At 43.3% G+C, this 14,774-nt stretch overlaps 1 protein-coding gene across 1 annotated transcript in view; it reads left to right on the forward strand.

Annotated features, from left to right (window-relative positions):
• LOC121283237 (circularly permutated Ras protein 1-like) overlaps positions 1-14,774 on the forward strand; it is a 66,916-nt gene that overhangs the window by 24,393 nt on the left and 27,749 nt on the right. Inside the window, exons 5-7 of the mRNA XM_041197578.1 lie at positions 10,134-10,232; positions 10,900-10,991; positions 12,982-13,161. Of these exons, the coding sequence (XP_041053512.1) occupies positions 10,134-10,232; positions 10,900-10,991; positions 12,982-13,161 (371 nt within the window). The remainder of the gene's footprint in view (positions 1-10,133; positions 10,233-10,899; positions 10,992-12,981; positions 13,162-14,774) is intronic.

A 14,774-nucleotide genomic window follows, 5' to 3' on the forward strand; every position in this document is an offset into this window, starting at 1 on the left:
TTGGCCATGTAGTCACTCCGGATCATTGTCCAGTAAGCCCCAACAGGAAGTTCACGTGTAATTTAAATGAGGGCAAGATTGGTCTGAGATTTGATGCTCCCTGTGGTCAAATAGCCTGGAGCACTTAATGTCTGGGCTCATACATGCAAAATGTCACACTGGCCAAGATATCAATGAGTTCCCAATATCTGTGAAATCCCTCAGCCAAGTGTTCAGACTTTCAGAACAGAAGGTGGAAGGAAGGGAGAGAATGATAAAAAGAACATTCAATTTTAATTGTCATGTTCTTTACTTATGCAAATTTCCATCTGTGGCTACTTCATTTCAGGACCTAAGATTCCCCTCTGTCCATTACTCTTTGCCCTCTTGAATATCCTCATTGTCTAGCTCTGAGGCTACTGGTTGCTGTCCTTAAATCATTTTTTTTGTCTCTTATTAACATTTATTTCACTCATTGTGATTTATTTGGGTTTCCTGAAGCAACAGAAAGTGTTTAACCATCTGCATCCTGGCGTGATCAGCTGTCTTTCAACTACTGCTGTTCCATCTCCACCTGTGAAGGCCTTGTGTGTACAGATACCAGAATAAATAAATTTTGTACACTGTTCAGTGACTGATAACTGATTTATGGTCTGTAGTAAGGTGTATCCATGTTGGATCCAGTGCCCTGTTTTGTTGGGGCTAAAGGATCTGGGTTGCACGCTTGTTTCGAGATGACCAAGTTGGTACCAAGACAGAGAAGATCAGTAGATTGTTCTTAGAAGAAACACATTCTGTTTATTTACAAAATGAACTCAGCAGTTACATTTGTGCGCTTACAACTCAAAATTCTGTCTTCACTCTTCAGACTTTAAGGGCAGAATTTTACATTCGGCATGTGGGGGTGGGCCTAACACGCTGGAACGTAAAATGATGCGCGATGATGTCAGGCATGCATCCCGGTGTCAGCACACACTGTCACAATATTTCGCTTGGCAGGCGCTATGAGGATAGAGGTGCACCCACCATTAATTAATGGGCCAGTTACGGCCCTTGAAGCACCAACTGTCTTTGATTTTACATAGCCTGTGCAATTTTCAGGGCATCGCATGGGTGCAATGGGCAGAAGGGCAGGCCACATTTTCAAAAACCTCATCCACGGGGCGGGATAAGAGCAGTGAGTGGGCTCAGTAATGCTTATAAGTTGCTGCTGCTTGCTTGTGTGAACAGGACAGCTTCATTTCACTTCAGAGCTGCTTTTACAGAAATAACAGGCTTCAGTTCAGGACTCTGGAAGAGTCAACAATTGGGGTCTTCCAGGTGTCAGAGAGCCTTCCCTTACCCTGGGAATGGGGATTGTAGTCTCCACTGGGGACACCTCTTCTGAGGAGGAAGAGAGGGCCAGAAGGAGGAGGAGGCCAGGTGTCCCTATTCAGCCTCCAGGGGAGCAACCTGTGGGAGGAAAGGCGCAGGCACAAGGAGCACAGGGCCAACAGGTAGTCTAAGATGGAAGGGGCCGCAGAAGACGCCACTATCATGCTGCCAGGGTTTACAGGTGGCGATGCAGCTACCTCAAAATGTCTGAGGTGCAATGCCAAAGGAGGCTCCATCTCTCAAGGGAGACAGTCACCTCCATCTGTCAGATGATCGGCTCTGAGGTCAGCTGCAACAATATGGGTGGACACCCCATGTCAGTGGCACTGAAGGTCACAGTGGCCCTCAACTTCTATGCCTCCGGCTCTTTCCAGTGGTCGGTGGGTGACCTTTCTGGAGTCTCCCAATCAGTTCTGTCAAGCTGGTGACAGACGGTCTGTTCAGGTGTGCATTGACTTTCATTCACTACCGCTCTGACCAGGCCAGCCAGACACAGTGAGCCAGAGGCTTCACGGCCATTGCTTCCCTCACATCCAGGGTGCAATAGGCTGCACACATGTGGCCATCAAGGCGCCAGCAGGTGAGCCCGGTGCCTTCTTCAACAGGAAGGGCTTCCACTCCATGAGTGTACAGATAGTGTGTGATCACAGGATGCTGATTCTACAAGTCTGTGCAAGGTACCCAGGCAGCTCCAATGATGCTTACATCCTCAGACACTCCCAGGTGCCAGGGCTCTTCAGTGCTCCAGCCCAGCTGGATAGATGGCTGCTGGGTGACAAGAGCTATCCCCCTCAGAAGGTGGCTCATGATGCCTCTCTGCCATTCGAGGACAGAGGCCGAGCAGCGGTACAATAGGAGCCATGCCTCCACAAGGATGATGGTAGAGAGAACCATTGGTTTTCTCAAGATGCTTTTCCGATGCCTCGACCATTCAGGGGGTGCATTGCAGATCGTGTGTCACTGATGGTGGTTGCATGCTGCGCTCTCCACAATCTGGTGCTGGAAAGGGGGAATGCAGTGGAGGGAGAAGATGTTGATGCAGCTGCTCTGGCAGCACACGATGAGTCCAGCAGTGAGTCCAAGGACGAGCACTGTCAGGAGTACGCTGAGGAGATAGACCCTGACCTGGGCAACCTCCAGGGAGGCAGGGACACTCAGGATGCTTTGGTCCAACACTCCTTCAGCTAGCCTACCAAAAAAGAATGGCTACCACATGCCAGGGCTGCAGGCTCCATATTTGATACCTGACAGGAACATCTGCTTGGTGAACAACGTGTACTATGTATCATTTCAATTAAGTTCAATGACAAGCAAGTCACTCATAACATCATGGGTTACCCCGCACCTGCAGAACTAATGAAGCACCCAGAGGCTTGTTGAACACAAACACATTTAATGGTGTGGTTCCTGGCAAATTAAATGGAAGGGTGTTCTCCATCACACCACCTAATAATTAACGTAAAAGTGGGGCAAAAAAAATCACCAGTGATAAGCCCATGTTGTGCTTAAGGTGCTTTAAGTTTTCGTTTGCAGGTGCTATGTCTAGGTGCTCCCCCACCCTTGTTGGCACCAGCATTGGAGATGGCCTGCTCATTCTGCTGTCCTGTTGGCCATGTTGACCTTGGCGTGTGTCCTCTGGCCTGCAGAGCCTGGGAGGGAGCGTCCAGGGCCACAGCTGGCATCTCCCCAGTCACCGCAGCCTTGTCAGATGGCACGGTCACTGGCAGAGGGGCGGAGGAGCTGCGGCCAACATCCAGAGCACCCTGAGAGGAGCCTACAGGGACAACAAGCAGCTCGTGTGCCAACGTCAGATGACATTGGACCTCCCTGCTCACAACTGATGGACAGGCACCTGGCTGGGATACTGTGCGCCCAATCCATCCCCCACACTGACAGTGACCACCTGAGATGTGAGGGCTTGTAGGTTCGAGCGCATCCTCAGGAAGCCCTGATTGAACTCCTGGAGCAGCCACTCCATGAGAGTTGCCACGCTTTCCATGGAGGAGGAATTGCGCTCAGTCGTGAGGGTCGTTGCATTGCTCCTGCTCCACATGGACACCTCCACAATGGAGGCCATGGCATGCATTCCCTCATGTATACCTGCCAGATCCTCCCACGCACCCTTCCAGCATCTGCTGACTCCAGAGGCACATCTTCAGCCACCAACTGAGCATGTTCCTCCCTAGCAGTCTTCCGACTGCCGGTGGCCTGGGCACTCTCTGCCTCCACCTGCACCTCAAGTGAGTGTGAAGCGCCCTCACCGCTGGGCACCGAGATACTATCCAATGATCTAATACCCACCGAGGTGCTGGTATCTGTGCTGGTGCCTGCCTGGCTGAGAGGGTGTGATGCAGGTGATTTTCAATGGTCTGTGTTCTCTGGGGTGAGCGGCGGGCCTTCAGGTTCCTGACCCCAATGGGCTTCTAGTGAGCGTGAAAGGAAGAATAAGGACATGTCATTAGTTAAAGTCTTTACACTGTTACTGTGCTTGCCTGGCACACGGATCACGGTGCCCTTGTCTTTCCATTATCAATGGGGATTCCATGTTCGAGGCTTACATCAATATAGAGACAACAGTGGAATGTTTGCTATTATAGAAATTCTTACCTCAATGCACTGCACTCTTACCTCCCTGTGGCACCTCAACCTCACCACGGCCAGTTGACCTAGGCGCATGGTGCCTCTCCAGCTCCAGTACCTCCTGCTCATAACTGCTCAAGGTTAGAAGATGAGTCGATCCTCCACTAGTCCGCAACCTTTCTGCATTGCTGTGGGGAGTGCCTTCTCCTGAAAGGAGAGAGAAGCATTGATTGGTCTGCCTTGTACCTGCATTGCCATTGCAGCCTGGCCAACCCCACCTGAGGAAAATCTCGCAGGGCTCAGCCGATTCGTGACTCTAGAGCTGCAAGACACTCATTCCAAGCAGCCAGGGCTCACCCCCTTGCCCAGATGCTGCCTCATTGACATTTGCCACTTACACTGTAAGAACTCTGAGGTCTGGTTGTGGGGGGGGGGGGCTCCTAACTACTGTGCTAAGTAACCCACGCCAACACGGTACTCACCCTTCCCGATCACAGGAGATCATTGAAGCACTTATGATACTGCACCCATGTGCACCTCACCACATCATGGGAGCTCACACTGGATACCACCTCCTCCCAGTCCTGTCCCTGGGGACAAATGTATCTCAGCGTGCTGGCATCTCCTCCAGGAGGGCAGGGGGACACTCGTTGGAAAAACACGGGGCTGACTGCCCCACCGACCTGACCCCTGCCTGCCATGTTCATCACTGAGGTTCTCTACACTGAGGTCGTCCGAGTTAATGGCACGCTTTGCATGGCCGCCGCGGCCACTTTTGAATCAGGTGCCGGGCTGCCATTGGACCTGGTGGATATTGAGCTCCCGCTCCTGCCTGTCCCTTCTCGCTGATGCTGGAGTCATGTATTATACTGGGAGGGCCTTAATTGGCCCGCACACGTAAAATGGCAGTGCGGAGCCGACCACCCGACCAATGTAAAATCCTGACCTAACTCAAGACTACTACAAGTAGCCAGCACTACTCTGCTATCGGATACTAAGATCATGTGATCTTACATCACATTTGTCTTAAAGGTATATTACATATGAGATTACTACATCCCTCCCCCTTTACTCAGAAATACATTTTACAATTTTTCTCAAAATATCAAATAATTCACGCAGATAAATAATTTACAAAGTCAGTCTTTCTGGAGGATTTCCTTTTGTGTGTAGAATGTCTCAGCTCTACAGCCTCTGATGTTTTATCCGGAACCTCCCTCACTGTAGTCGTCTGAGCACCTGGTTCTTCAGTAGGTACCTGCAAATCTGTTTCTTCGACTCTTTCAGGCACAGTCAGCCCTTCAGACACATCTGTAATCAGGAGTTCTTTTAACAGGAGATGTTGATTCAGTCACCAACACTGGTGGAATCATTTCTGGGTATTTTGTTTCACCTCTTCTTATATGATCCACATGACTCAATGTTCCATTTTCACGTGGTAGGAAAGAGGTCCTATTACTGCATTTATTTCACCAGACAACCATATTGATCCTTCTCTAAAGTTCTTCACAAATGCTTTCTCTCCTACATTAAATGTCCTGTCACGACTGTGACAGTCATGCCCAATTTTCTGATTTTCCTGACTCCTTTCCCCTTCCCCACCGCTCCCATCCCACCAAGTTTGGTAAAATTAACCTCAATCTCAATCAGAGATGGTGCTTCATCAACAATTCCACAGGTGTGGCACCTGTTGTCATATGAGAGGTGTTTCTATAATGGAAAAGAAAATGTGCTAATTTAGTCACTATAGAATGTCCAGACAATTTCTTCAGACCAGATTTGAATGTCTGAACTGCTCTCTTGGCCAGTCCATTTGAAGGAGGGTGGTATGGCAGCTAATTTCTGTACTTGCTGACACAAAAAACAACTTCTCACTAAGTTTTCTATTTCTCCATCCATCCCAAGCCACCACAGATAGCTGCAAGCTATTGCCTTCATTCTGGAAATTCTGGGATGTGCACTGTGAAGTTCAGATAACAATGGCTTTCGACTTTTGGAGGAAGAATCACTTGTGCTCCCCACAATTAGATACCTTCCTGGCTGTTTATTTCATATCTTCTCTGGAAATACGGTTTCATTCCATCAGATTCTTGTTCTTGTGACCAACCATGAAGAACTTGATCTCGCACTTTGGACAAGACTGGGTCTTCCATTCTTGTCCAATCTTTAATCTGTCTAGCACACCTCAGCAATAAATCCAAGAAGTTCAATAATAAAATGAATTCTTGAGGAATTGGAACATCCTCATCTTTTACTTGCATGGACAAATGACTGAGTGCATCTGCATTTGCAATTTGACTTCCAGGTCTATGAATGAAAGTATACTCATACGCTGCCAAGATTAATGACCATCTTTGTACTCTTGCTGAGGCTATAGGGGACATAGCCTTGTCTTCAGTGAATAATCCCAATAATGGCTTGTGGCCCAATATGTTAGTAAAATTACGACCATGTACATATTGGTGAAACTTCTTAACACCAAAAATGATTGACAGGTGTTCTTTTTCTATTTGAGAGTATCCTTTTTTTGCTGGGTTGAGTGTTCTCGATACATATCCTATAGGTCGTACTGATCCATCATTCATTCGATGGGAAAGCACTGCTCCCGCTTCATAGGGAGATGTGTCACATGTTAAAACCAACTCTTTTTTTGGGTCAAAATGTACGAGAAGTGTAGATGATTGTAACAACTGTTTCACTTTTGTGAAAGCTTCTTCTTGTGGTGTTTGCCAAGACCATCGCTGGTTTTTCTTGAGTAAGTAACACAGGGGTGCCAGCTCTGTCAACAAATTAGGCAAGAAGCGTCCATAGTGATTGATCATCCTCAAGAATGATTTCAGTTCAGATGTGTTATTTGGCACTGGTGCTTCTCTGATGGCTTCCACTTTTTCTTCTGGATGTAGGCCTTGTGAATCTACACTGTGACCTAGGTAAGTTACCTCTTTCTCTTGGAATGTGCACTTTTTTATTATTTGCACTCCAACCTGCGAAAAACATTTCAAAACTTCTTCCAAGTTCATCAAATGTTCCTTTTAAGTGAGTCCAGTCACACAAGAACGACATCCAAATAAACTACAACATGGGGCAATCCCTGTAGTAAACTTTCCATGGTTCTTTGAAATATGGTGCAAGCCAAAGATGTGCCAAAAGGTAAACGGGTGTACTGGTACAACCCTTCTTGTGTACTAATGGTGAAAAACATCCGGGAGACCTTCTCTAATCCCAATTGTTGATAAGCATGACTCATATCAAGCTTCATGTAGGCAGTTCCACCTGCCAGTTTAGCGTACAAATGTTCAATTTTTGGTACGGGTGTCTGTCCAGCTTAGCCACTTTATCGACTGTTAATTTGTAGTCTCCACAAATTCAAATGCTTTGCTCAGGTTTGAGGACAGGTGCAATTGGAGCTGCCCACTCTGAAAATTGTACGGGTTGTATCACTCCCAGTTTTTCTAATCTGTCCAGTTCAACGTTGACCTTTTCCCGCATTGCGTAAGGTCTTGCCTTCGTGAATCTTGGTGTTGCCTCTGGTTCTACATGAGTTTTTGCTTGTAGCCCCTCAACCTTTCCGAGTTCTTCCTTGAAGACTGAGGCATATTTTTGTAGTAGCTCTGATAGCTCATTAGTTCTCAATTGGAAGGTTTCAGTCCATTCCAATTTAATTTCTTTCAGCCAGTTTCGTCCAAGGAGACTAGGTCCCTTGCCTGCTACTTCCATCAAGGGTAATTTCATTGTTTGAGCTCCGTAGTGTGCTGTGAATTTACATATATGCCCTTGACTTGTATGTCTTCCCCCTTGTAAGTTTTCAATTTGGCATCAGTTTCTTCCAAATTTAGTTTACGTTCCCCATGATTCAAGTATTTAAAAATATGCTCACCTATCACTGTAGTGGCTGCTCCAGTATCCGCCTCCATTCTGATAGGCCTTTCATTCACTCGCATAGTTACATAGATAGGTTCTGTTCTTCCTACCTTTAAATTATATAATGAATAAATATCTGAATCTATTACTTCAGGCTTTTCAATGCTGTTAATCTCATTGGTTTTTACTTCTGTCTGAAATCTACCTGATTCTATCTTTGCAGTGTCTCATGAGGTGTCCGTTTTGATGACAGAAAAAACATACGATCTTTTTAAACTGTGATTCATTACAAGGTTGTCTGCTTTCATCTCTGTTACCATTATGCCATGTTTTTGCTGCTAAAATATCTCTTTTAATTTCTCTGCTAACGGTGGCTGCTTCCCACTTCCAAGTAAAGCTTTTCATTTTCACGCTCTTTTTGGCTGAGGCTCCCCACCCAACATGGAGGGTTGCGCCATTTTGTACTCCCTGTATGGCTCTCGAGTCTCGCACTGCACCATCCATTGCCAGAGCAATTTCCAATGCCTTCTGAAAATTTAAATTTGTTTCAGGCAGCAATATATTCTGAAATGCATCTTCATTTATACCGCACAACAAACGATCTCTAAGTATGTCATTGATAGATGTACCAAACTCGCAATGTTCAGTTAATTGTTTCAGACTTGCCACATAACAAGTGACTGTCTCCCCCGTGGCTGTATTCCTTGAGTTAAATTTGAACCATTGCGTCATCACTGACAGCTTGGGCTGGTAATGATTCTTTACAAGGTTCACTAAATCATCAAAACTTTTCAAATCTGGGGCACTGGGTGCCGACAAATTTCAAATTAGTCCATATGTCTTTCTCCCACACATGGATAAGGAGATCGCGCGCTTCTCCTCCCGCGCAATGTTGTTCATCTGGGAGAAGAACGCAAGGCGTTCAACATACTGAGACCAGTCGTCCAAGGTTGGATCGAAAGGCTCAACTCTTCCAAATTTTGGCATGCTCTGAGGAGATTACTTTGAAAATCAGGAAGGAAATTTTTCTTTACTTACGACTACTATGCAAGGTACAGCTTGATTTCGGTTCTTCTGGTTTCCTTCGTTCTTTCTTGCTTTTTACCTTGTCCATTAGTGTCTTTTCTTGCTTTTTACTCTCATTGCCAGTTTGTTGGATCCAGTGCCCTGGTTTGTTGGGGCTAAAGGATCCGGGTTACACGCTTGTTTTGGGATGACCGAGTTGGTATCAAGACAGAGAAGATTAGTAGAAACACATTCTGTTCATTTACAAAAGGAATTTAACAGCTACACTTGTGTGTTTACAACTCAAAACTCTGTCTTTACTCTTCAGACTCCAGTTTAAGACTACTGACTACACAGGTAGCCCGTGCCACTTTGCTATTAGGTACTAAGATCATGTGATCTTACATTATAACATTTGTCTTAAAGGTATATAACACATCAGATTACTACAATCTGTTAGTGACCAGCACTAGGATGTGTAACTGAGGTTGGCTTATAGAAAAGGGATTTGATCCAATCAGCCTGTCCATTTTAGATGGTTTATTCCTTTGTATGTGCCTTCTTAACATATCAACCAGCTTGGATACAATTGTCCCACCCACTTCAATGGCCTTTCTTGGAAACCTATTCCAAAATCCGATTATTCTTTGGAAAAAAATATTCTGCCTGAATTTCCTTTGTTATTCCTAACATGTGAGTCTATATTTGAATATTTCAATGCCCATACTGCTATTGAAAAGGTTAGGACTGGATACTCTACTGTATCACTAACAGATTCACAAGCAGTTGGTGGGTATGTTAGATAGCCTATAGATGAGAAACCAAAATATTCATAATGACATTAAAGTTAAATATCCAGTATTAAGATATGTAAAAATCAATGCAATTGGGAGCACCAAAAGCCCTTGATTAGATTCCATGGATCTATTATTCTATATATGAACAGTCTGAATCACCTTGGTTATATTCCATTCTGGACTTCACTTCCCACCACCTGATTTCCACAATGTGGGCTGTTGCTCACTGACAATGTTGACTTTGAGCAGAGTCATTGTCTGAGCATACTATTCAGGCTCAGGAATTAATATCTTCTGGGCTTCAGCATTCAACCTGAATGGTCACTACCCATTTTGACCCCCATGCCCTTAATTCCTATCCTGTTCCTCTGGGATTCACTCCTGGTCCCCTCCGTACCTCACTCTTGTTCCACTGTTACATTCTTGGGTTTGATTTACATTGTTGCTAGTCTCTGTTGGATTTGATGTTTAATATAATAATAATTGATAGTACATAATGTGAGGTTTGAATATTCTAATGTCACTGTTTTCTTGTAGCTATTCAAGCCCCTAAGAACTCCAGTTCTCCCAAGAGTAAGAAAGCCAATATAAACGTGGTCTCTGTTAACCTGGGAAAGTTGGTAGACATCAGTGATGGTAAGTTCATTACCAGGCTCATTATTCTTTTGCATATAAAAGTGAAGGGGATCCAGGTGCTCATTACAGGCATGCCTAATCCTTTGATGTACCAATGTGCTGTGCCAAAGCCTGATGGAACACAGGCTTAAGGACAATTTTCCCCAATGCTGGGTTTCAATTTTAGCCTTCCCACACATCATGTTAAACAATTGCCTCCTTCCTTTCTGTTGCTGTAACTCACTAGGTCACATACACAGAAAAGGAGGCTTGTATTTAAATAGTAATACATCTCACAAAAACATGGCAAAGCCTTTCATGTATAATGAATTTCTTTGAAGTGCAGTGACTGTTATTAGGCCAATATGGCAATTCATTCTCATACCTAAGATGGTTTTTTGTAAGCTGACAGTCAGCATTTTAACCCATGCATCAATTAGTATTTCACAAGAAAAGCCTTTTTATTTCACTTGATTAGATGTTGTTAATATCAACCAATTAGGTCAGTTGCAAGGTAGGACTGAAGAGTATTAGAAACAACCTAAATCAGCTACTGTTGTTTAAAACCCAGCTTGAGCCAGTGAGTGGAATTGAAGGCTGTTAGAATCAATTAACTGTTGACTCGGAGGTGAGTGTGGCACCAACTGAGTCAACTGAACTTTAACTCTTTCTTTCTGCTCTGTTACAGAGCGAGCCCAGACTGTGAAAGCCATCTACTGCCAGAAGTGTTCAGCAGCTTTGTCCAGCATTAGCCGGATTCACCAGAAATATGCAGACATAGTGAGTTCCATATCTGTACTATATTGGTGAATGGTGGACATGGTTTGAGAGTCGAGATTTCTTATAAAAGCATCATTGCCATAATTCAAGGAAACGTTATTTTAAGAGCCCTAATCTTCTATGTACTACTGTGCTTTCCCAACTAACAAGGTTGGAATAGCTATGCTGTATGATTACTGAGGATTGCTGCATATGTGAAATTGCAATGGCAAGCCTTGTAACACTTGCAATTGTGAAGTAAGTTATTTTAATTTGTGTTATAATCCCAAACTACCCCCAAATGAAGAAATTTCACCTTATATAACTTTTACCTTAACACAAATCAGAATCAATGTAAATTAAACATGAATCAAATGATACTTCAAACTAAAAAGGTAAATTTCACTTTAAATAGTCGATACAACAAAGACACACCTTACACAACTGCATGAACCCACATCACAGCACACGTGGTAACATGTGCCTTTCCAAAGTTCTCTAACATGGGCTCCAACTCAGCCTCTGGTATGTAGGATTGCTCACTTTCCCATTCAATCAATTCAGCATTCACAACAAAAATAGAATTACCTGGAAAAACTTAGCAGGTCTGGCAGCATCGGCGGAGAAGAAAAGAGTTGACGTTTCGAGTCCTCATGACCCTTCGACAGAACTTGAGTTCGAGTCCAAGAAAGAGTTGAAATATAAGCTGGTTTAAGGTGTGTGTGTGGGGGGCGGAGAGATAGAGAGACAGAGAGGTGGAGGGGGGGGTGTGTGGTTGTAGGGACAAACAAGCAGTGATAGAAGCAGATCATCAAAAGATGTCAACGACAATAGTACAATAGAACACATAGGTGTTAAAGTTGGTGATATTATCTAAACGAATGTGCTAATTAAGAATGGATGGTAGGGCACTCAAGGTATAGCTCTAGTGGTTTTTTTTTTTTATATAGCATTCACGTTGCATTCACCAACAGTCATATTCCATCTAAGGTCCCTGGATATGGTTAACACTGACAAGACATACACCCTCTCTCACTCGGTTACATTGGTCCTGATGGCATCGCTCTCCAGTGTTCCTTTTCAACCAACCAACAATATCCAGTTCACAATCTGGTCATCTGATACAAACTCCCATCTCATTTGCATGCCTGAGCTATTCACAATACTTTTAAGATTCAGTCCCATTTAACTCTCTCATACCTAGCTTCCCCAAGAGCTTCTGGAATTCTACTTTTCTTTCTACTGCCAAACTGAAAAGTGACTTTTTCATAGAGAGCTTTTCTGGCTTCTCTTCAAACAAATTCTGTTTTCATTTTTCTGAATCTGTCTGCTTTCTCTTTGTGTCTGTATCTGTGTAGTGATTGCCTTCTGCCTCTAGCTCTCCATTGTCTCCGGCTACATGGCTTCTGTAACTTCCTTCCTGTTGGTACTGCTTCCACGTCAAGGATCACCAGGTCACATGGACCAGTATTTCTTCTTATCCAAGAAAATTACCATTAATCCCTTTACAACTTATTTAAACAGGTTTAAAACAATTACGGATTCCCCAGACATTTTAAAGGAATTACAAATTTTCCTTACTGTTACAGCTTCTGAGTCAAAGGTCAACACATTTGGCAAAATAAAAAACAAAATAATAATAAAGTAAAATAAAATGCTGATTCCATCATCTTCTTGTTACTCCTAAAGACCAGGAGGACCCCCATGAAATTTCACAGCCAAATATTTTAATTCTGCAAGTCTGATCTCTCATTATAGTTATTCTTTCATCTTTCCCATTCTGTACTTTAATGCTTTATAACATCACTTGTAATGGCCCTGATAAAACTTTTTATAAAGCTGTGTTTAAAGGGCATGCCCATTTTAAAGTATTGCTCTGCTAGTCACACCCCAGGATGGGGTCTCCCATAGCCTAGTTTGATGCTACGAGTTATCTCTGTAATTGTTTGTGCAAGCTATCTTTTTATTAAATGCTGAACTACTGGTCTCTTTTTTTTTCTTCCTTGTCCAGATATGGCCTTGCGAATTCTGTAATATGCACAATGTGGTCACTCGATCCTTCAGTACAATACCCAACAGTCAAGATGTCACGTATATCTCAGGATCTGTCAATGAAGATTATATGAATGTGGACGACTCTTTGGTTGTCTTCTGTGTGGACATTTCAGGAAGCATGTGTGCAACCAATGAGGTAAGGAGGATTCCTCGAGCCTCTTAGAGATGCCCACCCAAGAACATTAGCTTGCATCATGAAAGGAACTTCAGGATCTAGAACACATCCCACTACATGCTGTTCACTGTCACCAATAATTTTGGACAATCTTCATCAGGGAGGACAAGCCAGTTTCTTTATTTACAACCCTTACTATAACACCAAACATAATATTAAACATATATTAAAAGTACAGTTACGAAGCTATTCATAAGCCAGGAAAAGCATTATTATTGAAATATCCTACAGAAATAACAATATGCAGAAAATATAATTGTCACTGTCCTTAACTGTATATACCATTTCTCTAATAATAAAATAGAAAGAGCTGGAAACACTCTGCGGGTCTGGCACCAATTGTGCAGAGAGTTATGAAAAAGAGTCATACGGACTTGAAACGTTAACTCTGTTTCTCTCTCCACAGATGCTGCCAGACCTAATGAGTATTTGCTGCACTTTCTGTTTTTATTTCAGATTTCCAACACCTGCACTATTTTGATTTTGTAATCCAAATTTGAATTGATTTATTGCACAGAGAATAAAGTCACCCCCAATAATATCCGCAGTATCTTGCTTTTATACTGTTTCTCTGGCGGATTCCATTTTGATGCTTCTGAAGACCAGGAGAACCCCTATGAAATTTCACAGCCAAATATATTAATTCTGCAAGTCTGACCTCTCATCTTAGTTATTCTTTCACCTTTCCCGTTCTGTGCCTTAATTCTTTATAACATCATTTATGTTGGTGTCAAATCTAATTTAATGTTGTTCAATCATTTTTCATTATAAACTTAAGTTTCAAATCTTTTTATTTGTCTCTTCTTTCTTCTGTCTCCCATCATCCATTTTGGAGCCATAAGTAGGTTTTAATAATCTGGACTTTCATTGGATGCAAACTGGCTTCCAGAGCCCATCCAAAACCCAGCATGGGAAGATTGATATGATCATGTCTGCAATGCAATGAAGTTACCCTTCTGTGTATGTTCACAAAGTTGGGTTAGGAAGAGGGTTTGTTAGTGAATACAGTTATCAGTTACAGCAACCGGGTGCTGTGGTGCTCAGCCAACTAATCATCCACATCAGTCAAAGGGTTGAAGATGAACAATGACACTGATGTGTAGTATACATGTCCTAACTAGGGAGACAAACAAAACTTTTATGTGACAAGAACATATCTATGTGAAATGAATACCAATAGGAGTAATAGCTTGGTTCAGTTGATAGGGCTCTTTTTTACTAGATCAGAAGTTTATACTCTTAGATGCACACAATGTAAACTGACAGGGGTGTGCTGTCAGGAGCTGCTAAACAAAATGTTAAACTACATTCCCATATGTCTGCTTTGCTGATTCAGGTGGATGTTCATGGTTTCATGACAACTTTTAAAGTATGGCAATGAGTTCCCCTTGACAACTGGCCAAAATTTCTCCCACAATTAGCATCACTAAAATCAGATTAAATGGACTATTGGTGGTCTCTAGTGACTGCTGTGTTGGTCTAGGTAACAGTCACTACTGTCCAAAAGTATTTATTGTGTGAAGAACTTAGAGATATTTTGACAAAATTAGGTGTCAGTGAAACACTGTTTGTAC

Source organism: Carcharodon carcharias, chromosome 10 (genome assembly GCF_017639515.1).
Source record: "Carcharodon carcharias isolate sCarCar2 chromosome 10, sCarCar2.pri, whole genome shotgun sequence".
Lineage (NCBI taxonomy): Eukaryota > Metazoa > Chordata > Chondrichthyes > Lamniformes > Lamnidae > Carcharodon > Carcharodon carcharias.